The sequence below is a fragment of the Chinchilla lanigera genome, unplaced genomic scaffold (assembly GCF_000276665.1).
Source record: "Chinchilla lanigera isolate Chin_1 unplaced genomic scaffold, ChiLan1.0 scaffold00038, whole genome shotgun sequence".
Taxonomy (NCBI): domain Eukaryota; kingdom Metazoa; phylum Chordata; class Mammalia; order Rodentia; family Chinchillidae; genus Chinchilla; species Chinchilla lanigera.
Window position 1 is genome coordinate 4,267,640 of NW_004955439.1, and position 25,120 is coordinate 4,292,759.

The 25,120-nt window shown below is 36.8% G+C and overlaps 1 protein-coding gene across 1 annotated transcript in view; it reads left to right on the top strand.

The window, feature by feature from the left end:
- Positions 1–24,308, top strand: part of Serac1 (serine active site containing 1) — a 57,508-nt gene extending 33,200 nt beyond the window's left edge. The window contains exons 9-17 of the mRNA XM_005390526.1: positions 1,645–1,758; positions 4,289–4,451; positions 11,223–11,373; positions 12,592–12,733; positions 13,660–13,754; positions 15,007–15,104; positions 16,073–16,255; positions 21,428–21,571; positions 22,500–24,308. Coding sequence (XP_005390583.1) covers positions 1,645–1,758; positions 4,289–4,451; positions 11,223–11,373; positions 12,592–12,733; positions 13,660–13,754; positions 15,007–15,104; positions 16,073–16,255; positions 21,428–21,571; positions 22,500–22,636 — 1,227 coding nt within the window. The 3' untranslated portion in view covers positions 22,637–24,308. The remainder of the gene's footprint in view (positions 1–1,644; positions 1,759–4,288; positions 4,452–11,222; positions 11,374–12,591; positions 12,734–13,659; positions 13,755–15,006; positions 15,105–16,072; positions 16,256–21,427; positions 21,572–22,499) is intronic.
- The last annotated feature ends 812 nt before the right edge of the window (positions 24,309–25,120 follow it).

The window sequence follows — 25,120 nt, forward strand, 5'->3', positions numbered from 1 at the left end:
ATCTTTTGCACAAACGGTAATATATGATTCATTGTTCAGTATCATCTTTTTCTCACTTAAGCCTTTTCTTGGAGCTGCTGTTTATTAATATATGGGAAAAGTCTCAAAAATTTTTAGACCTGAACCATAATTATTTAACTGACCCCTGTGGATGGGTTTTAGATTGTTGTTAGTCTTTTATGAACAGCACAGCAGTAAACAAACTTTCCAGTGTGTATTGTCATAGGATAAATTGTTAATGGGCAAGAGTACTTGTATTTTTGATAGCTAATGTCCAGGTGTCCTCCATAGAAGTTGTGCAATTGGTATCACTAATGATATTACCAGGAACAAGTAATGTCACCCCCCACCACCACCTTCAGGTACTTCACCCATGTGATAAAAGTGTAGCTTCTCAGTGTAATGTCAGTGTAAATGGCTCTCATTATGAGCAATGGTAATTTTTCATATTTTAGAGGCATCTTCATTTCCTGTGAACCTTTTGTTTACAACTGTTGCCTGCCTGCCTACCAGCCTGCCTTTCTTTCTCTCTCTCTTTCTTTCCCTCCCTCCTTCCCTCTTTCTTTCTTTCTTTCTCCTTTTCTTTTTTAATTTTTGAGACAGGGTGTCACTATGTGCTTCATGCTGAGCTTGAACTCACTCTGTAGCCCAGAATGGCCTCAAACTAGTGGCAATCCTCCTGCCACAGCCTACCAAGGGCTGGGATTACAGGCATGCACCACCATGCCCTGCATGGTTGTTGTTCATATTTCTGCAGTATTGTTGGTATGTTTCACACTTATTTATGAAAGATTATTGTGTATTAGTATTAACCCTTGATCTGTGGAAGAGTTGAAATAATTTCCCCATTTTATTCTCTATACTATGTTTTACTTTTTTTTTTTCCAGTACCGAGAATCGAACTCACAACCTCGCACTTACCAGGCAGGCACTGTGCTGCTGAGCTAAATCCCCAGCCCCTACTGTGTTTTAATTTCCATTTGGAATAGTTTCCTCTACTTTTCTATTTTAAAATTTTCCTAGCTATTCTTACTTATTATTCCATGTGAACTTGAATTTCAACTTGGGAAGAATTGAAAGTTCAGTGACCATTATCATCATGGTCTTTAATTTATTCAATAATACTTTAAAAAATTTTTCTTTTAAAAATTTTTTTATTATTAGACTTACAGTAGACCCTGTTAGTATAATCTGGAAATCACATACTGTACAAATTACTAGTGGCTGAAAGAGATAACATTAGAACATTATGATCAGCCCTGGGCTTTTCTTACTAGAATTGTGTGTTGTCTTTATCCTTTTTGATGAGAAGATACAGAGGAAAAAAAGGAGAAAGATGCAAAGATTGTTCTCTTCTGATAATAGTTCCATGTGTTTTCTAATAGCAACATACAGTTGCTATTATTGTGTATTAGTATTAACCCTTGGTCTGTGGAAGAGTTGAAAAAATTTCCCCATTTTATTCTCTATACTATGTTTTAATTTTTTTTAATTGTTTGCATAATAAGTTTCTAATAAGTTTGCATACAGTTCCCATCAAATTTCTAAAATATTTTGAGATCTGTACATATTAGAACTTTCTAATACTGTGTATAGTACAGAGATATTATTTTTCAGTAAAAAATTTAACTATCTTAATTTCAGGGTGGTTTATGGTGTTTTGGAGGAAATGGACTTCCTTATGCTGAAAGTTTTGGAGAAGTTCCTTCAGCTACAGTGGAAATGTTTTGTTTAGAAGCTATAGTAAAACATTCTGAGGTAATTTGCACATTAAACTTGTGGTTTACTTTGGATAGTTATGTTGAAATAAATTGTATAGATTGGTTCATGCAAGGGAAATAAAGCTCTTTTATTATAAAAAGTTAAAAGCTTTTCACTTTTTTTTTTGTCTTTTTGAGACAGGGTCTCACTATGCAGTTCAAGCTGGCCTTGAGCTTACTTTGTAGCCCAGACTGGCCTCAAACTCAAAGCAATCCTCCTGCCTCTGCCTCCCAGGTGCTGGGATTATAGGCATGTGCCACCTTCACGTATTTTTAAATTGCTGCTTTTTTCCCATTTTATTTGTTATAAATCATAGTCATAATTTAGCACCAATACACAAGCTTCATTTTTGCTAAGTATTTCTAAAAATTCTTACTTGCAGATAAAGAAAGCAATCCATTGCTTAAATATAGCATTCACTTTTCAGTTAGTCTTTCTTCTACTACTTTCCTGAGATCTTTTTTTACACATATTACCAGATAGTTAATTTCCATTAAAACATCTGCAAAAGATGTGGAAGACAGGGAAAAAAGAAAATATTATATGACTATATACCAGTGGGGGTGAACCTATTGCACTCAATCTGCAGCAAGCTGTTTGTATCATTGAAAGCTCTAACAATTTCTCAATCACTTCTGTGTACACCATTATAATTATAGCATATACCAGTGATTTTTAAATTTTTTGGCATTATGGAGTGTTTTCTGTTGTGATCACAAATTTAAAAAAGAATAATGTATCAAGCCTGTAGTGCAGAAATGGAATGCATAAACATCACCCAGGAAGCACGTTAAAAATGCACGTTTCCTGCTCATCTCTGGCAATTTGATCTGGCATGGAATCCAGGAATTTGAGTTTGTAGCAGGGATCACAGGTGAGGTTGATGTAAGTGGTCCTCCTCAAATCAGCAGAAACTCTATCCTAAAAATTCTGAATTCTTCATTTAATTTTGGAAATGACTAGACATGGTTTTAAAGCATGGTGCTTCCGAGGTATTTCGTAGGTATTCCACCCATGGAATGAGGTACTATCCATAAAGTAGAGTGAATATAGGGTTGTAGGAGGAATGTGGGAAAGCAGTCCATGTGATGTGACTTCTGTGTGGTGCATGAAGGAATCAGTGTATTTGGAGCAAAAAGCACAGTGCATGGCATTAACCTTTCCAGAAACCTTTCAAATTAGCACAGATCACACTTGACGTATGTCTAAAAGGCATAATTTTTAGTGCACTTAAAATGTGACACAATTTAAAAAGCATTTGGAGGATGAAATTTGTCATATACCATGTCGCGTCAGTGAGTAAAACTCATGCGTCAGAGACAAGACTATGCCAGGTGATGTCAGACTGAGTATAATGACTTGGTGAATTCTGGTACCTTAATGTACATATTTCCTTGTTTTGTTTTCCTTTTTCTCTTTTCTCCATTAAGAATTCAAGTCTCATTTCAAGTCCCTCCTGAGTTTTAGGCCAGCGTCATTGCTATGGGCATGATAGAGGGTGGGGTGTAGGGTCACAGATGTCATTTGTCAGGTCTGTGTGAGTCCTTGTTTTGGAAGCAAAATCGACCTGCTTGCACAGTGGACTATTTCCTGTTATCAGGTGACAGAGTTCTCAAGATTGGAAAACCATTTTAAGGTAGTATTATGCTACAGTATCATGATAAGTTGAAAGAAATGTTTTTAAAATTGTTTAATATTTTTGAGACAGGGTCTTGCTGAATTGCTAAGGTATCCAGGCTTGGTTTGAACTTGTGATCCTTCTGCTTCTGCTTCAGAGTGCTGGGATTACAGGTGTGCACCACCATACCCAGCTTGAAAATTGTTTATTTTTTTTTTCCACCTTATTTTTTTTAAGCATTGCATAACCATGAAACTGCATGCTACATAATACACTGCTTAGCCTTTCAGCAGGGTTAGATAACCATAACTAAGTTATTTTTCCATCAGTCAGGAAATTGCTTCCTTAATCAGTGTTTTGCCAAACCTTTGGTACATAGTAAAGATTAACTCTAGAGATATGGGTATCTCTTTCTGTCAAAGTCCACTGATATGGAAAACAGGCAACCCTTTTTCCTCACTCCTGTTAGTAAAGTCGTGGATGTGCACAGTGACCTCTCTGGGAATGCGCAGGCATTTGCCCATGATGGCAAATCTAGGGAGACTCTCAAACCATATCTCAGCATGGTCACCTAGACCAAAACCCTCCTATAATCTTAAAGGTGACTGAGCTTTGTTCTTCAAACAGTTTTTAATATGACAAATCAAGAGCTAAACACAGTAAGAATAAAAATTTTAGAAGTTTTGGTGAAATATGCTTTCTTGGGAGTTTTTTCCAGGATTTTGAAGTACTTCCCACATAGGTAGGAGTGTGCTTATCTATTTAAGTAAATTGAGAGAAGAATTTTGAATAGTTTGTCTGCCTGTCTGTTCTAGAGCAGGAGCCACCTGGCCAACCCCAAAGTATGCTGTGATCTTGTATAGCGAATTGTGCAACATAAAGCAAACTTTCATTAATTTATCGTGCTAGATATCCACACATTGTGATAACATCGAAGCAAATGGAGGCTTGCAACTACTTCAGAGGCTGTACCAACTTCACAAGGACTACCCTAAAGTCCAGAGAAATATAATGCGTGTTATTGGAAATATGGCTTTGAACGAACATCTTCATTCGGCTATAGTACGCTCAGGTAACAACTTCATTATATGCTGAGTATTTTTAAATCCAGTCCTTTGCTTTCCCACTGCCATCTTTCATGATGCATTCATTTTTCAATAGACTCGAGACTTTGCTTAGGATTACTGTTGTCCTTAGAGCATGTTATTTTGGTAGGGACAAGGAATTATTTGAGATTGCAGATATCCAGTCCTAAAGAAGTCAGTGTCTGACACTCATCAAAGAGCAAGTTTTGCCATGTTGCCCATCTGATTATTTGTATAATTTTTAATGCAATTTGGCATAGACCAAAAAAAGGCCTAGTGTACAGTTTATTTTCCCCTTTGCAACTGATAGACTGGGCACATATCTTATTTCTCATACTCTAAAAATTCCTAGCTGATCCAGCCTTTACCTTGATGGTTGCAAAACAATTTCCTAACTCCAGCTTACTTTCTTCATTTGTTTTTCAGCATTTGGCATTCTACTAGAAGCAAGAGCTCTCCTTCCCACTATCCCTCCTCCCTCTTTTTTTCTTTCTTTCTCCCTTCCTTCCCCTATCAGCATAGACACATGATTTTCTATTCATAATGGTTTATAATTTATTGCTGGGCTTAATAACTTGTCAAATTATCTCAGGTTTGACTAGTAAGAGAGAGCCTCAACAAACTTGTCCCTGTGTCCTTGTGATATGCCCAGATCATTTTTTGAAGGGTCATTTCTTACTTTCTGGTATAATGAGATGTTTTAGGCTCCTTTCTCTGAGGAACTCTATTTCCTTGTAGTGGAGAATGATTATTGGAGCCCAAGATCTAGGTGCTAAGAGTGCTTATGGCTCCTGAGGTGTTTATTAACTCTTTCAATAGAGCAAGATAAGATAGACACACAGATACAAATAAATATACATCTACTTGGATATGTTAATTCATATACATGCTTTAGAAACTCTGACTGCTTTGATATCTTTAAACTAGAAACTATGAATACTTGAGTATCTTTAGACCAACAGATTTAATTTTGATAAAATCTAGTTCAGGGTTTAGCAAGCTTTATGTAAAGAACCAATAGAAAATATGTTAAACTTTGAGAACTAAATATGGCCTCTGTTGCATATTTCTTTCAGGTTTTGATTTTTTTTTACAACTCTTTATAAAAACTACTCTTTATATTTCATTGCTTCTGCTATTGTGAGTTTAATTTGTTCTTTTCCTAGTTTAAGGTAAAAACTTAAATCACTGGTTGTAACCTTTCTTCTTTTTTAAATTTCTCTTGCCATGTGAAACCACCCAGAACTCTACAGTTCAACCACTGGGCATTTCTCTTGCTCAGAAATCTGAAATTTGGGTCAGGGTCTGTGGGGAAAGCATATATCTGCCTCGTGCACATTAGCAAGAGCAGCTCAGCTGTGGGGTAGGAGACATACACGAATGAGAACTTACACACATGGCTTTTGGGTAGCTGTTGGCTATCATCTGGGAGGTACCAGGCCGAAAGCTGGGAGCTACTGGCTCCTTTCCTTATGTCCTGAGTTCCCTTGAAACATGATGGGTTCCAAGGGCAAGTATTTCAAGAGAAAAAGCCAGATATATGTTCTTTCATCTTTTATAACCTATCCTTGGGAGGAATTTCTACCCTAGTTGATTGGAAGGTAGTCACTAACACTAGCCCATATTCAAGGAAGAGATTTAGATTCATCTCTTCATGATGAAAATAGTGTCAAAAATTTGAAGATGTGTTTTAAAATTAATATATTTTCTTACACTGGCACTTCAAGTTATAAATTTCTCTTTCACTTTGCTGTAGATGCACCACTCAAATTTTGGATGTATTTTCATTATTCAGTTTGAAATATTTCCTAATTTCCCTTATGATTGCTCCTCCCTCCTCTGTGTGTGTGTGTATTGTTCATTTTCCCCTATGATTGTAAGATATGTTTTAATAAAATTGGGTATGTTTATAGTATACAGATGTTTTGAAATATGTATTCATTGTGGAATGGATAAATTGAGGTAATTAATATATATATATATATAACCTCACATACTTTCTTGGTGATAGGAACACTTAAAATCTATTCTCTTAGGAAGTTTTAGAAATACAAGAAATTATTAGTAACTATAATCACGTTTTATGATAGAGGTCTTAAACGTATTTCCTCCTACCTATCTGAAGTTTATATCCTTTGACCAGCAAGTATACACATGCATGAACATGATTACCTGGACCCACTCTGCCTTCATTTTTTTTTTTTTTATTGCATAACATTTCTATCTCTGGTAGTATTCCTTTTCTGTAAGTCTGCTTTGTGTGTGGTGTTTTAAAAACTTTTTGTTACGCTTGCTATTTGTATCATATATTGTAGATTTTATCTTTTCCTCTTCTTTTTTGTTGTCTTGATGGAGGGTCTCTCACTCTGTAGTCCAGGCTGGCCTTGAATTGTGATTCTCTTGCCTCAGCCCCCTCGGTGTTGGAATTACAGGTGTTCACCACCATCCCCAGCTTCTTTTCTTCATTCTTTACTTTCACTTTTCTGTAACTTTAAACAGGAGGGAGGGGAAAGGAAAGCAAAAAGGGTCAAGATGTGATATATATATATGTGTACCAATTCCCCATAATGAATATATTTATTATATGTCATAAATATATACTAATATAAAAGGGAAATATTAATTAAAAAGTGGATTTTTTTATAAACAGCACATTGGATATTTCTTTTAGATTGGCTATATAATTGGGTGTTTCTTTTTAGGTTCAGTTTTATATTCTCTCCCTTTTAATCAGTGTTTGTCTCTTTATCTCTAATTTGTGTGTGTGTGTGTGTGTGTGGTGCTAGGGATCAAACCCAGGGCCTTGTGGATGCAAGACAAGAACTCTACCACTGAGCCACATTCCCAGCCCCTCTAATGTAATTATTGATATTGACTGTGTCTGTCACTTTGCTCTTCGCTTTCTGTTACCTCTGTATTTTGGTCTTTTTCCTGACTGTTTTATTAAATATATTTTATATTTTGTTCTTTCTCCTCTTTCATATTTTTATACAATGTATGTGTATACATTTTTAAAAAACTGTTACATTTTTAACTGTATCCTGGAATTAATCTCATACCATTTCATATAATGTGAGATTCTTTTTTTTTTTTTTTTGGTTTTTCTCCAGTACCAGGAACCGAACTCATGACCTTGTGCTTGCCAGGCAGGCGCTTTGGCCGCTGAGCGAAATCCCCAGCCCCTAACGTGAGATTCTTATGACACTACAATTCATATCCCTGACAAAATGTGTTATAGGGCTTGTGATACATTTTTACTATTTTTGTTTGAACAGTTATCTTAGTCCATTGTATGCTATTGTAACAAAATACCTGAGGCTAGATAATTTATAAAGGACAGAAATTTTATTTCTCACACTGTTAGAGGCTGAGATTTCCAGAGCAAGATGTCTGGTTAGGGCATGATATATCATCATATGATAGAACTCAGAAGAAGAAGCAAACCAGCTAGTCTAATGCTGCATGAAGTCCCAATCAGGAAGACCTGAAAAAGTAATCAAGACAGCAGTGGTCCAGTGACAGTTAAAGGATATTCAAAAGAAAAGGTCTTCTGTTTATTTAACGGTTTTTAATGTCAGTGCTCTCCCTTTTCTGTATATTTAAATTCACATCTGATATAATTTCCCTTAACCCTGTATAATAGGTCTGCTGGCAGCAAATTCTCAAAGCTTTCATTTTTTGCAAATGTACTTTTATTTTCTATCCAAGGAAAGATATAAAAAATTCTTTGTGGATAATGTTATTGTTTCTGTCAGAACTTTTAAAATGTCATCTTGCCCTCTCCTGGCATCCATTGTCCAATGAAAAGATTCTCTTCCCACTTTTGTTCTTACATATGTGATTTTTTTTCTTTTAAGATCATATGTGATTGATTTCCGTAGTTGACTTTGAAGTGCCTCAGTGTCCTTTTTATATTTAGCCTGCTTAGAGTCCACAGAGATAAATGAATGTGTGTGTTGGTGTTTTTGACCAAATTAGGAAACTTTCCAGCCAGTATATTCTTAAGTATTTTTCTTTTTCCCCTTTTTTTCTCCTCTTTCCTTTTAGAACTTCAAATATGTATTAGACTATATGAAACTGTCCAAGGTCATTGATACTGTCCAAGGTCATTGATACTCTTAATTTTGTTTGTTTTTGGTTGTACTTTGGATGATTTCTGTTGACCTATCTTCAGGTTCATTGATGGGATGGAGATGAAAGAATTTTAAAGCAGCACAGCTACTTGATCAAATCAGTTTTGATCAAGTTTTATTAAAGAAAGAACTCATCCTTCTCCAAGTAGAACTTGGCTCTACCCTAGGTTTTCAGTTTTCTTGGTGCACAGCTCATTGGCCACTTTGGCCTAGGCTCTGTGACCTTTGTCGCTCCTGAGTTATCTAGTACTCCACTCCCATGCCAGACCTTCAGCTGAGTCACTGCCCAAAGCTACTTCACCTGAAGAATCACTGATTCAACTCCCTCAGCACGTCCTCCTCGCATCTGCTCCAGTAGTGTCTAGTTTCCTTTTCTACTCTTCTGACTGTACTTCTCTTGCAATCCATCGGGTCTACTGATTTGTTGTGGCCTCTGGCTCTGCTTGTCTTCCTGGTTCATCATTTCAGTAACATTCTTCCCAGTATCTACAGCTTCCATTTCCTGATATTCTTTTCATACCCCTTGGTCAAGAGCCCAACCATGTATGAAGCCTATTATTTGCTGCTTCTGTGCTTAAGCACAGAATCATTGCAAACTGATTGTCATGGTGCTTATAAGATCAGTAAATTAAAGGATTGTCAGTATTGCTCAGAACCATATTTCTCCAATCAATATGTCCTTATATTCTTAGCAATGAGTATTGTAAGCTTTCTTAATAGTCTTCCTTCTCATCAGATGACCCTTGTCCTACTTCACTGAGATAATTTCAGTTTCTCCCTACTACCTCCGCCATTTGTTCTCTTCTTTTCTTAATAATAGAAGAAGGGGCCTCTCTTAGAAGGTTTCCAACTATGCATGGCTCTCACCTTCTTTCTCTTAGGAAATGCTCTTTTGTAGTCTGTAAGATTAGCTGTTCCCTTTCAGCTGGGCCCTTCTGGTCAGCAGAAATTAGGGGAAGATAAAAAATAGGAAAAACAGAAACCAAAATCCTTAACCTCATTTCTCCACTGATTTCTACTCCCCAGTCCCTTTATGGCAGTCCTGGAGATTGAATCCAAACCTTTGCATTGAGATATATCCCCACACTTCTTTTTTTAAGCGAGAGGGTCTTATTAAGTCATTAAGCTGCCCAGGCTGGGCTTGAAAATGCATGTAATCCTCCTTTCTCAGCCTCCCAGAATGCTGGGATTACAGCTATGTAGCATCACCACACCCAGCTCGCCTCCTTTGTATAGCTAAATTTTTGATACTTTCTTTTTGGTCAGCTCTCGTTACTCCCAACACTCCAATTTGAATTCTGCTGTGGTTACCCTGTTTTATTTTATTCCCTTAGGCATCGTTTTTTACTTTTACTCTTTGCTAATATGTATCAGTCTAAATAGTATCAGACCTGCAAAATTTTGCCTTTAAATTCACAAAAGTTAAAGACACTGATAGTACCTACTATTGATGAAGATGTGTGAAAATCACACTTAAATGGGGAACAGAAGTTTGAGCCCGAGTCTGATCTCAAGGCTCATGTTCAGCTTTGTTTTAAGCTATATAAATAATATATAAATAGGTTCTCACTGTAAGTAGTTCAGAAAACAGATACAGCAAAAAAATTAAACCTACTTTTTTTACAGAATTATTCCATCCCACCTCCCTCCTAAGAGGTAACAACTGTTTGAGTTTGGTGTACTGTATCTTTCCAGATCTTTGTGTGTTTTTGTGTGTATGTGTGTATGCATGTGCTTGCATACATATTTACATATATGAAAATATGTAAATATTTTATTTTATTTATTTTTTTAGACAGGGTCTTGCTATATAGTTCAAGCTGGCCTTGAACTCACTATGTCTCTCATGCTGGCCTCAAATTCATGGTGATCGTCTTGCCTTAGCTTCCCATGTATTGGGATTACAGACATGTGTCACCATGCCAGGCAGCATATATATGTTTTAAAAAACAGAAAACATAAATTAAGTTATAGTATACACAGTATTATCCATGCCTTTTCTGTTTGCCTCCTTGTTTTGGGGCTGTGTAACTCAGGCTGTCCTTGAACTCACTTTGTAGGCCAGGCTGGCCTAGAACTCACTGTCCTTCTGACTCAGCCTCTAAGGATTACAGATGTGTGTTTGCCTTCTGTTAAAAAAATTAGTTTTTCCTTCCTGATCTCTAGATTTTATAAGACTTTTTTGTATCAGATGCATTCCTTAAGAAATAATTTTTTGTTTGTATTAAAGGCTGCTGGTATGATTTAAGTCAGGATGAAGTTACTAGTTTTAACCAACCCATTGGGTTTTATAATTCTTGCAAAAAGCAAAACATCATGGTATTTTCTTCCCTTTTGTGATCTTACCTCCAAAAATCGCAATTAGTATTAGATTTTCTGAATAGATAAAATGACTCTTGCACTCTTCTCTCCCTCTGTGACATCCCTCAAGGAGCCTATGGCTGGGGATGCCACAGTGGTGTACTGTGGGACTCAGGGGCAGAATGGAGCTTGCATGTCAGGCTTCCCCACCCAGGACAAACACTTGAGGTTTGCCTTTCTCCAGTAGGTTGTTTCCATCTAAAACCTCTCTACAGTTGGAGACAGATTTGTGTTAGTATTTAGGAGATCTTTTCTTTTCACCAGGCTGGGTGACAATAATGGCAGAAGCATTGAAATCTCCGCGCATTATGGAGGCTTCACATGCTGCCAGAACTCTGGCTAACCTGGACCGAGAAACTGTGCAAGAGAAATACCAGGATGGTGTGTACGTGCTCCATCCCCAGCACCGAACAAGGTGAGCAAACAGTACTGGCATTGTTCTCTTTGGGCACATAAAGCCAGATGGCTTAAAGTTTCAATATACATCTGCATAATTTAGAGAAGTTCAGTACCTTACTCATAAATCATATACTTAATACTGAAATGGTTTGTCCATAATAACCTCAGAGGAACCAAAGGTTGTCTGAAGGCACAAGAGGTAAATCATCAGGGTTCTCTGCAGGCGGCCAATCTTCAGTGAGGTTGCATTCATCTGTTCGGATGTGTAGCACTCACACTTTGTAATGTGTATCTTCATGTCAAGGCATTTTCCCTTAGATCTGAAGTAGTAACTGATTTGGATTACAGAAGTCAGTGTGAATTGGAAGATGAGACTTCATTGATGTAGGCAGCCAGATGAACCTCAGTGTGGGCTTGGAGCTCCAAGCTAGAGACAGTTTATGCTGAGTCAACACATGCATAGGCAGGAATAAGATATAATAAGTTAGACTCTTGTTCCTCTTGAGGTTATTGCTGGTTACTATTTCTTGTTATGTCGTTGCTAAAACAGTAAGTATAGGAAGGATGACAATGAAGAAACTACATAGTTCTTATTTTCATTTCATACTTTAAAAATAATTTCAAGAAATAGCAAAGAAATTTAAATTTGAAAATGAATTATCTGTTCAATTCCAGTTTGTAAATAAAATGACAATATATGTTATGTATATGTTGCATAATTGCATGTATGCTATAGTTTGTAACTAGTGCACTACCTATAATTTTTAATACCTACAAAGAAAGAATATATTAGCCTAACATCTCATAAATATTTTCTTCAATAAAATTTGGAAATTTCAGGTATACTGACTTTGAAACTATATCAACATATTATCCGATTGCCAAATACTTGGATTTGACAATCGGATAATATTGTTATGGACTTGCTCAGGGCATAATCTGATGATGGTGTCTGTCACTTGCTCAGACATTGAGCTCATTGTAGTCATTTCTAGATGGTCTGCCCAGCTAGATACAGCACTCTTTTTATAGAGAGAGCAGTGAGTGTGCTCTGTGTATTTCTTTGTCCAAAGTCCTTCAAGGATACTTCAGCAACCCTGTGCCTTAAAACTTGCTATAATTATTTTATGTCATGTAAGACTGCCAAAGCATCACCCACAGAATGATATATAAAGTCTTATCATAGCAATAATGCATTTATTCTGCTTCTTTTTAAAACTCTCTCTCCTCTTAGTCAGCCCATTAAAGCCGATGTCCTTTTTATTCATGGCCTTATGGGAGCAGCATTCAAAACATGGCGCCAGCAGGACACTGAGCAGGTTCTGACTGAAAAGGCTTTGGATGATGAAGACAGGTACACCACGTGCTGGCCCAAGGTAAGGAGCAGTGGCTCTGGCCGGCTGCTCAAGCACCCACACTGAAGTGCCGCTGCTCTTGCAGCCTCCCTGTGACTTGTACCTTTTCTCTTCCTGGGATTTAGAGACACTTGTAGTATGTTACAATAATAACTGGGCTTGTGACTCTATGTTATATAGTTTCTACTTGGGGTATAGCCTCTAAAAGAATATTCTGTAATTAAAAAATAGGGGTAAGGGCATAATGACTCACTTCCATTGAAGCATAATATAAAAAATAACTATAATTATCTATGTAATCAATTTTACAATCTTTATAATTATAAAACTAGAAAGATTTTGAAGAAATAATTCTACTTTGCATTCTTTTATATTATTTTCTCCAGAGAGCCTTAATTCTAGAATAAATTCATTAAATGGAATTTAGCTAAAGCTCATTTTGGATTGATGCTGTGTATAGGTGGGAATAGTTTCCAGGGCTTTCCTTAACTACCTGTTGTTCACCTTGACAAAGGCAGAGAACTAGTGATGCTGAAGTGTGAAGATGACTGTGAAGCTAGGAGTCCCAAAGATGAACTGTAACTGTCATTATTATCTTTGAATTCTTAGGTCCAAAGTTGTCTGTGGGACTACACAGTCTGTTCTGAGATCTTAGCTTTTGACTAAATGCTTTTAAAAGCCTATTGGATCTAGACTCCAAAAACAAACCTTGCTTTGGGCTACAGCAGATTAAAACTGTGTATATGCTGGTGATATATTCATATTATTTTGTCCAGACATAGGAAAAGATAGAATCCTTTATTTATAGTCACCTTCAAACTTTTATTTCAATATCATTTTTAATCAGTTGTTTATTGCATGAGACCTTTAGTTACAAATTCAGCTACTAGGAAGTAAGTTGAGATGGAAATTCATGCATGTTCTTATGTAACTTTCATTTTACTTAGACATGGTTGGCAAGAGACTGTCCTGCTCTTCGAATTATATCTGTGGAGTATGACACCAGCCTCAGTGACTGGAGAGCAAGGTGCCCTATGGAAAGGTAACTTTAGAGGAGATACTAAATGAAGAAAGGCTCAGGTCAAATGGATCCTCTGAGATGGGAATTGATTTTTATCTTTTAATACCATAGGCAGGATTTTTATTAGTGCTGGGGAGGAATCTCAGGGTCATGGACATGGTAAGCAAGTGCTCTACCACTGAGCTACACTCCCAAGTCAGGGTTTTCTTAGGAAACCAATGAAATAGTAGAAATCTTAGATATAGTATCAGTATTGTGCTCTGAACCTAGTTCCTTTGTAACTCAGTAATGAAGGATCATGGATTCCATAGCAGTATCGAGTTTCTTCCAGAAGCAGAAGTGATGTTTTTTGCTTTTGTGTTCACAACCATACTGGCCAAAGGAAGCAAAGGAAAAGATGCTGAGTAAATTTGGCTCATGTCTTTCTTTTATATCCCATGTACTGGCTGAGTAAATAGGAAAGAGCCCTGGTTTTCTGAGGATAGGACCTTGATTGTAGCCCAGTCCTGCCTTTGACTCACTGACTAGTCTTGGACAAATTGTTTAATGTGGGGGAACCTTCTTGTACAGATTGAGGGAGGAGGTCTACTCAGTGTTATTAAAATACTGCTTTCTGCATGGAGCCTGCAAAGGTACCTGAGATCAAGATGCTCAGGGTAAGCAGCAGGATCCAGGTTTCCCTCCTGTTTCTCTCCTGGGAGCTCTGGGTTACCTTTATTCTGAAGAAGGGTATTTATAGATAAACAGGTTGAAACTATCAGACTCAATAGTTTTGAAGCTCTCCTTTAGTTTTAAAATTACTTAGTTTAAAATCACTGATTTGAATAGTTTCTTACCATATATCTAACTAATAAAAATGATGAAAGCTTAATATTTGTAGCATGAATACTGGTAGAACCAAAATGCACAAAAGAGAAACAGAGTCTCTAAAGACGCTTTTATCTCAGACAGTGGAATTGGCTCACACTTCCCCTAAGTGCTAGCAGAAGCTGGGCTAAGAGATTTGACCTATAAAAATTGCCAGACACATTTGATACTGAAGCAATCCTCTGTAGTACATGAGTGGGCTGTTCTCTGCTTAGGTAATTATGTAATTATGCAAGTGATAATAAGTTGTAGAAAGAGAGTGAGCAACTTCAGAAACTTTCTCTTAGCAAGTAGGGATATCCCTCACTCCAAAATATAATATATAGCATTCTTGACTTGTAAAATTAGATAGCAAGATTTGGGGGATCATGCCTCCTGTCATGCTTGCTATTTTCATTTTGTTCAGAAAATCTATTGCATTCAGAAGTGACGAACTTCTTAGGAAGCTCCGAGCTGCTGGTGTTGGGGATAGACCAATAATTTGGATATCACATAGCATGGGAGGTAAGAATGGTTTCATCTTTGCAGAATGAGCATTGTGAGGTTGTCACCAATGGGTCTTACTTGAAGTTCCTTCATTTCTCTATTCTACTTACTTGCAACACACCCCCACCCGACCCTTATTTTAATATTGCTACTCTCCTTCCCTGTTCTTTGCTTTTCTAGAAGGGGGACAACTAGTACAAACCATGCAAGAGGGCAAGGGTTGACAACTTGATGCTTTCATGACCTGCTAATTTGTTGGCTTTACACTGAGGGATGTTTACAAGTTGGACTTGGATAAGCCTGCATTCCTGGGTAGCCACAGGGCCCTCCTTTCATCCTCCCTGTGTTCCCTCACCATTGCATACTTGGGGTTGCTTTGGTGCCCATGCTGCTCCCCCTACCCACTCTCTCCCGACCCAGCTGTGTTTCACCAGCCCTGCTGTTTTCCCCATCCACGTTGCAGACGCCCTTTCTACAGCCCCCAGCCTGCTTTATCTGATGAAATACTCAGGATGGCTGACCCCAGGTCACCTTTTTTTCTGAAAGAAAGGTGGCTGCAGCCCTTCATATGCTCAAAGATCACAGTCACCATCTTTGCACACTTTGTGCGTATTCTTTGAGTAGGGTGATGGAGGCAAAGATGCCTTCCTAGGTGCCTTTTCCATAGTAGTTGGGTGTCCTTGGTGGGACTATAACTTTGCATCTTTGTGTTCTTCTGGGTGCAGGCTATGTGGCAGGGGCAATAGCTGCAGTCACCTCAGTGATGGGACACCCAGCTCAGACAGGGATTCTGGGATGGAAAGATCTGTCCTGCCCTGCAGATAAGTTTCTAGTCTTACCTGTTAGTAGGCTTGTACTATGAATTCTAGAGGATCAGGAATGTTAATAAGTGTAAACATTTTAAGGGCCTGTTTTTTGTAGTACAGAGAATTATTTAACTGGTTTTTAAATAATGTATCTTTTTGTTGTTGTTGTTTTTTGCTTAGGTCTTCTTGTCAAGAAGATGCTGTTGGAAGCCTCTAAGAAGCCAGAAATGAGTACAGTTATAAAGAATACCAGAGGAATAATTTTTTACAGTGTTCCTCATCATGGATCACGTTTAGCTGAATACTCTGTCAATATTCGTTATCTTCTTTTTCCCTCTTTGGAAGTCAAAGAACTCAGTAAAGGTAATTCTTTCTGTCACAAAAGAAGTTGGGTTATATCAATATTAATTATAAAGGAAGAGTAAACCAGTTTATTCCTTGGATTTATTTCATTTTGTTACTCATGTAACTATTTGGACTATTCATGGAAAATGTCTGATTTGCCTTTTTTCTTTGATACCTTCTTTTTTTGTAGCCACTATTTACTGAAGTACAACCACAAGTTTAGTATTCAGCACTTAGAAAAACTATACAGAATGTTTTGTTTTACTTTATTATTCCAAATTATTAGTAAAGTGTTTTCCATGCATTTGGAAAATCAACTGTTAAAATACAAACTTTTAAGATTTTAGGCATATTAATTATAAAATACTGCAAAATAAATGATATGTTTGATCAATAAACATTTTTCCCTGGAACACGTATTAATTAGAACTTGGACTCCTTGGATTGAGCCTTAATGTACCAGTTGTCTCTTCTTATTTTCTTTGTTCTGCTTTGTGGAGTTTGTCTTTCTCAACATTGTCTAATTCAGCCTAAAGTATATTTTGAATTGTACTTTTTCCTTGAGATTTAATATTTGTGCATCTTTATGGGGATACATTGTTGTAATTTTATATATATATGAAGAATATAATAATCCAGGTAATAAGAATTTCCATCTCTACAAACAATAATTTATACGTACTGGTAATTTTGTGCTTTTCTAGTCATTTTAAAATACAGGTTATTTTAATTAATAGTTGTTATAGAAAAACCAGAACTAATTCCTCTTCCTTGTCATTGGTGCTGTGCCATTCCATTTCCCCCATGCTCCATCCTTCCCAGTCTCTACTGGGACCACTATTCTATTCTGTTCTTCTATGAGATTGACTTATTTTTACAAATGAGTAAGAATGTATGTATTTGTGTTTCTGAGTATGGCTTATTTCACTTAACATGATGACCTCCAATGTTATCTGTGTTGCTACAAAGGACAGGATTTCATTCTTTTTTATGGCTCAGAAATATTTTGTATGTATACTACATTTTCTTTATCCATTCATCCACAGATAGGAATCTAGTTGGTTCCATAGTTTAGCTATTACTAATATTGCTGCAATAAAGATGGGAGTGCAGGGGCTGGGGATTTAGCTCAGCGGCAAAAGCGCCTGCCTGGCATGCGCAAGGTCGTGAGTTCGGTTCCTGGTACCGGAGAAAAAAAAAAAAAAAAAAAAAAAAAGATGGGAGTGCAAGTATGTTTTTGGTATAATATTATGGAATTGCTGGGTCACATGGTATTTTTTTCTTTTTAGTTTTCTGAGGAATCTCTGTACTGTTTTCTATAATGGCTAAACTAATTTACATTTCTATCAAAATGTAAGTTTCTCTTTTTCTGCATCCTAACTTGCACTTGTTATTTTTTTGCCCCTGTGATGATCACCATGCCAACTGTGGTGAGGTGATATCATGGTGTTGATTTGCATTTCCCTTGTGATTAGTGGGAATGAATATCTTTTTTATACTTGCTGGTCATTGTGTGTTTACTTTTGAGAAGCATCTACTTAGTTCTTTAGCCTGTTTTAAAACTGGATGATTTGTTTTTTTAGTGTTCAGTTTTCTGAGTTCTGTATATATTCTGCATACTAATCACTAGTCAGATGAATAATTTACAAATTTTTTTCTCCCATTTTGTAGGTTATCTAATTCTGTTATTACTTTGCTATGTGGAGGCTTCTTAGTGTAAGATAATATAATCCCACCTGTCTATTTTTACTTTTGTTGCCTGTAGGATCCTGCCTAAAACATCATAGCTTATACTGGTGTTTTGAAGCATTTCCCCCATGTTTTCTAATAGTAATTTTATTTTATTTTACATTTAGGTCTTTAATCAATTTTGAGTTGATTTTCGTGTACAGTGAGAGAAAGGGAGCCAGTTTCATTCCCCTGCCCCCTCTCTCTTCTCTCCACACACACATGCACACACACACACACACACACACACACACACACACACACACAAAATTTGCCGGCACTATTTAATGAAGACAGGGCCAAGGATATAGCTCAGTGGCACAGCGCCTGCCTGGCAAGTGCGAGGTCATAAATTCAAACTATTTAATGAAGACAGTGCTTTTTCTGCAGTATGTGTTCTTGGCATCTTTGTTAAAAATAAGTTGACTTATGAATATGGATTAATTTTCAGCTTCCTATTCTGTTCCATTGGTCTGTATGTCTGTTTTCATTGACAGTACCATGATGTTTTGGTTACTAGAGCTTTGTAGTATATTTTGATGTCAGATATTATGAGGCTTTCTGCTTTTTTTCTCTCAAGATAGCTTTGACTATTCTAGGTTTTCAGTCATTACATACGAATTTTAGGGCTGTTTTTTGTACTTCTGTGAAGAAAGTCATTTGATGAGAATTGCATTGATTCTATAGATCACTTTGGGTAGTATGGTACTTTTAATAATACTAATTCTTATGATCCATGAACATGGGAATATCCATTTTCTTGTGCTCTCTGTAATTTCTTTCATCAGTTCTTTATAATTTTCATTGTCAGAATCTTTCAATTCCTTGGTTAAATTTATTCTGAATTTTTGTCACTGTTATGAATGAAATTGTCTTATTTTTTCATCAAATTCATTATTAGTATATAAAAATATAATTCTTCTTTGTATGTTGATTTTGTTTCTTATTACTGTAGTGAATTTGTACATTCTAACAGGACTTATGATGCTTTTGACCCAACCATTGGTTTTCTGTTTATAAAATAATGTCATCTGCAAACATTAATAATTTAACTTCTCTTCCATTTTAGATATCCTATATTCCTTTCTCTTGCCTAATTATTATTGCTAAGACTCATATGCTATTTTAAATAACAGCTGTGAAAAGTCCTGATCTTAGAGGAACACTTTTAGCTTTTCCCTATTCAGAGTGATATTGGCTGTGGTTTTTCATTTATAGCCTTAAGTATGCATAATTTGTTGACAGTTTTTATACAGAGTCTTATTGAATGCTTTTCTTACATCTATTAAAATATATTTTTGTTCTTCTGTTGATGCCTCACATTTATTGATTGATGTATGCTGAAACATCCTTGCATCACTGGGATAAATCCCACTTGACTGTGGTACATGTATGATCTTTTTAACATGCTGTTGAATTTGGTTTGCTATATTTTGAGAATTTTTACATCTGTATTCATCAGGAATATGGGTCTATGGTTTGTTGTTGTTGTATCCTTGGTGTTATTATCAGGATAATGCAGACTTGTAGAATGTTTGGCAGAGTTTCTGTCATTTCAGTTTTTTGGAGTAGTTTAAGAAGAATTGGAATTACATCTTTAAATATTTTATACAATTCAGCAATAAGCCATCAGGTCTTGTACCTTTTTTTTTAGATGTGAGATTTTTCTACTGCTTCAATTTTATTATTTTTATTATTGGTCTGCTTAAAATTTCAGTTTCTTCTTAATTCAGTTTTGGTAGGTTGTGTGTATTCAGGAGTTTATTTCTTCTAGGTTTTCTGTATTTTTAACATTTCTTATGATGTTTTAAAATTCTTTGGTATCAGTTTTAATGTCTCCTTTTTCATCTCTGATTTTATTTGGGTCTTCTGTTTTTTTCTTCATTAATTTAGCTAAACCAAGAAATATTGTTTATGCATTCTTTGTATCATTTCCTTGTTTTATTTTTGATTTATCATCTGCTCTTGATTATTTCTTACACTTATTTGGGGTTTGGTTTGTTCTTCCTCTTCTAGGTTCTTGAAGTGCACTGTTGTTTACTTGAGCCTTTTCTGTTTTTTGATATATGCATTTATTGTTACAAGTTTCCCTCTCACTACTTACTTTGCTGGATCCCACAGATTTTGTATGTTGTGATACTGTCATCTTCATTTTCTTCTGGGATTTTGAAATTTCTTTGTAAATTTTTTTCAATTACTCCTTGGTCATTTAGAAGCATGTTATTAAATCTCCATGTGCTGGTTCTCATGGGGCAAGCACAGGTAGGACGTGGGCTGTGGCAGTGGCAGCTGCTGATCCTGAAGCTTCAAGACATGGAACGAGCCATCTTCTGGCCAGTGAAGCATGCACCAGCCCAACTCCCTGCAGTCAGGACTGCTGGTCTGCTGCTGCCATTAGGGTTGGGGCACTTTCCCACTTAGCGTCTCCAGCAGTGTGAGTATCCCTTCAGCCAGGGAGCCCATTGAAGTTGCAGTTGGCTTTCTTCTTTTCCTTATATTGCCGTTTTGTCTCTCCATGCTGATTTCACAGGTCTCCTCAAACATTTTCCTTGAAATACAGATTTTCCTTTGTTTCCTTGGTTTTTGTCTGTGGCAGAATTACATGCAGGCCACCTCTTTTCAGCTGTCTTGGCTCTGATTTGTTTTCTTCTCTGGCTGTTCTTTATTCTTCTTATCCTCTTCTTGCTTGTCCCTTCCATTTTTTTCCAGATCATTATTAAGATACTAATGAGAAGATTTTTAAAAGTTCCTTTGAGTCAAGTGTGGTATAATCAGCTACTCAGGAGGCTGAGACAGGATGGCAAGTTTGAGGCAATCCTGGGCAGCTCAAGGAGACCCTATTTCAAAATAAAATTAAAAGGGCTAGAGGTGGACCTTAGTGACAGAATGCTTACCTAGTGGGTGTGAGGCCCTGGTTCAATTCAAGAACTACAAAAATAAATAAATAAATAAAAATTCCTTTGTTTCCTTTTTTGGCTTTGTTTCTTCTGTAGTTGGAATGACTTTTCTGCCTGGCTCATCTGCTATCTTTGAGTTTGTAGGCTTCCTCTAATACTTGGTGCTTCTTTTCTTGGCTACCCTTTCATATTTGAGGATAAGAGGCTGGAAGGGACAGGCTGTGTTCATGGGAGACTGTGGGTATCAGCTGTCACTGGGGGCCTTCTGTAGTCTCACACATTGAATGTCCTAGACTCTGCTTCCTATCAGCCAGTAGTATGAAACCTTTCTTCTCCATTATCTGTGTCCTCTCAGTTTCTAGGGGGCTTTAGCCCCTTATTTGAAATCGTAGAATGCCAGGGATAAAGCTCAGCTGCAGAAATACCTTCCTGAAATCATAGAATGGCTTCTCAGGCCACCATCTTGAATTAGAATCCTGATGGCATTTCTAAATTTGAAAAATTAATGCATTTCATTTTAAACTAGGTAAACAGAACTTGTCACATTCTTATTCTAATTTTATAGATTCGCCTGCACTTAAAACACTACAGGATGACTTTGTGGAGTTTGCTAAAGACAAAAAGTTCCAGGTACTGAATTTTGTAGAGACACAGCCAACCTGTATTGGCAGCATGATCAGACTCCACGTGGTGCCTGAGGAATCAGCAGGTAAAATTCTTGAAACTTTCTAGCCATAGATGCTTAGTAAGAAGTACCTCACACTTAATCATAGCATCTTATATCCCGTTTCTCAGTTTTAGGAGATAACTTAAAGAAGATCTAAAATCTTAATTCTATTACTCTTTGTAGCCACAGATTAAAACTTCTCTGACAACATACAGCTTTGGCATTCCCCTTCCCCTCTTTATTTAACTGACTAGACAACAAAGGTTAATGGCTTAATTCTAAATAAGGTGTCAACAGTGACCTGTGCTGCTTGAAGGTCATACCAAGCTCTCCGTCAGCTAGATTAAAAGGGACAACTCAACAGACAGCTGCATGTAGAACATTTTTAAAAATCTGTTAATTTAAAAGGTTTAGTAAATACAGGATATCAAGGCATGGAAGCTTTAATGAATGGAAGATATATTCAAGCAGGAAGCACTCCAAGGGGGTAAAAATTTTAGTGTTAAGACTAAAGCTTCTGCATGATCCTGGGTGGAGGGAAATGGGTATTGCCTACCAGTATAGGTATTCTAGGTAAGGACTTAGAGGCTGCTTGAGGCTGTCTCTCAAACCTTACTTCCTTATAGCCTTCTGTAATACTCTCTGCGTTGTGGCTACCCTGTTCATTTCAGTACCTGAAATGCTTTCCCTCTACATGGCCACTTCTTTGGCTTGCTAGAGTGAACCCTTTTTTAAAATTTAAATTTAAATTTTTATTAGTACATGTTGGCAGCACATGATGATTATATTTATTGTGGGGAGTTGATAGATACACGTAATACATTTTCTTTTTACTTCCCTTTATCTTACAGGGTTTATCACAACTAAGCTAGCATTAAGAACTACCCATTTGACTTCTTTTAGTCTTGAGAACGGGGAAGGCTTTATTTTTAAATATATTGATAAGTGTTTTCATTTTTGTTTTCTTTAGATTTAGGCATTGGAGATCTAATTCCTGTGGATGTTAACCATTTGAACATTTGTAAGCCGGAAAAAAAGGATGCTTTTTTGTACCAACGTACTCTGCAGTTCATCCGTGAAACTTTAGCCAAAGACCTTGAAAATTAACTGCTGTTTTCTTCCATTTTTTCATGTGAATATGTGCAAGAAAGCTGATGTTCTCTTACCTTTTAAGCCCCAAGTTGGCATGCACCAGCGAGGTCTGGAGTGGTGCAGACAACAGAGTGTGGCTCTCCATTCCCACACTGGAAAACATGCACAGAGTAGCAGTGACAGAAGAAACGGCTAGAGTGGGACCCTCTGGCTTACAGAAATCCCACAGTGCTGGGCCTTGTGACTAGAGCAAAGCTGCTAGGGGCTAGAGAGGCCCTTTTCTCACCTGGGAGCCCTGGTGGGCAACTCAGCTCACTGTAAAAATGCCGTAGAGAGAGTGCCTAAATGGGGAGAATAGTGGACTGGAACATAGAAGATTCTGGTTTTGCTCTTGATATCCATGTGCTGTAAATTTTTAAAACATTTTAAATTTCTAGTTTTTAACTTTCAGTTCAATCTTTGTCTAACACATTATCACTGGTGTTAACTTAGTTAGACCTGTTGTCATGCATGGGTGAGTTGATTATGTGTTTTTATTTTCATATTGCTGAGAACAAATTTTGTTTTTAAACTCCAGCTTAGAGTAATTCTTTACAGACCAAAGCTACCTATGCTTATCATGTGTTTCAGGTAAGGATAAAGTAGCTTAATTCATTACTGACCAGAATATGAAATAAAAACTGTTGTAAGCATGTATATGTATCATATCAACATTTTCAGATTCTTTTTAGCTAAATATACTTTGCTTGCTCATTTGGAAGTAGCATTAAAAATCATTTAACAGACTTTTTCAAAATGAGCATCAAAATATAATTTGTATAGCTTACAATTCATCCTTTAAAAATATGCAGTTCATTGGTTTTTAGTATTATTAGAGTTGCGCAACCATCATTATCATCTAGTTCTGGAGTATTTCATTATCCTAAAAAGAAACTCACCAGCAGTCATTTTCCCCTGCTCTGTCCCCAGCCCCTGTTAACACAAGTCTGCTTTCCATATCTGTATTTACCTCCTCTGGATATTTCATACAGGTGGACTCATACAGTAGGTAGCTTGTTTTCTTCACAGAATATTTTCATTATATATATATAAAATGTAGCATTTTTATTGCTTATGACCCAAATTATCCCATTGTACGTTATGCTACATTTGTTTATCTATTCATCAGCTGATGGACATCTAGATTATGTCCTTTGTTTGGCTGTCAGGAACTCATGATACTGCTGAGATTGTTTGTGTACAAAGTTGGCTTTTTTTTGGATAGATGTTTTTACTTATTTTGGCTGAGCAGAATTCCTGGTCACATGCTAAGTCTGTGCCTAACATTGTGAAGATAAGCAAGGTCATCAGCAAACCCTGTTGCATCAACTTCTGTTTAGTGATATAGCCACATAATGAATGACTTATCCCCGTGTCTTGTAGCAAATATGAATGCAGCTAACAATGTGCTAGCTAATGGGGAAAAGAGGTTTAATAGGTTTGGTTCTTTCTTTGTTTTTGGGGGGGTTTTTTTGGTATCAGGAATCAAACTTAGGACCTCATACTTGCCAGGCAGACACTGCACAACTGAGCTAAACCCCTGGCCCCTTTGGTACTTTCTTTTGGTTCTGTTTTCCATGAACTACGACAGATAAACCACAGTAGAAACAGCTGTTCTATTAATGTAATAAAACATTAATGTAATAAACCCCTTTCCCTAAATTCCTAATCAATAACTATCATAGCTGTGCTTTTAGCAAGGGTAAAAGAAAAATCCAATATATTGCAAAATTACTGTGCTTTTTTAGGCGAGCCTTCAGCATTTTTTATTCTCGTTATAAAATGGAGAGGCAAGGATTTGGATGAAGTTTATCATACTAAGTAAATGTAACATAATATAGCAAAATGGAACAAGTGTATGATGATGGCCAGAGAGTCAGTCTAAGAGGAACATAATCTTCGACAGCAACAAAGTGATGAACAGGGAAAAGGTAGAGATGTGGAAACAAACCAAAACCCAAATCAGTCAGCATAATTCTAGAACTATATGGAAACAGCACATTGAAATGTATAAATGGCTTACCATGATGGATACAGAGCCATGATAGATGGGAAAGAAAGCTGCTTAATTAGAAGATCATAGCTGGGCGTGGGCATGCTGGCACACTCCTATAATCCCAGCATTTAGAGGGCTGAGGCAGGAGGATTACTGCAAATTCAAGGCCAGCCTGAGGTACATAGTGAGTTCAAGGCTCACCTATCTACGTAGTGAGACCCTGCCTCAAAAAGAAAGAGATAATAAAGTTATACAGCTATAAACTCAGTGGACAGACATTGTCAGTAAAAACTAAAGGAATAGGGACCGCTATGCTCCTGGTAGTCCTGCCTCAGTTTCCTAAGTGCTGGGATTACAGGTATGCCAGACAAATCTTATTGGTTAAACCAAGGTCTATAGCAGGAATAAAATTAAAATGTTGTATTTTGAAATGCAGAGACCCCTAAAAAATACCAAAAACCTCA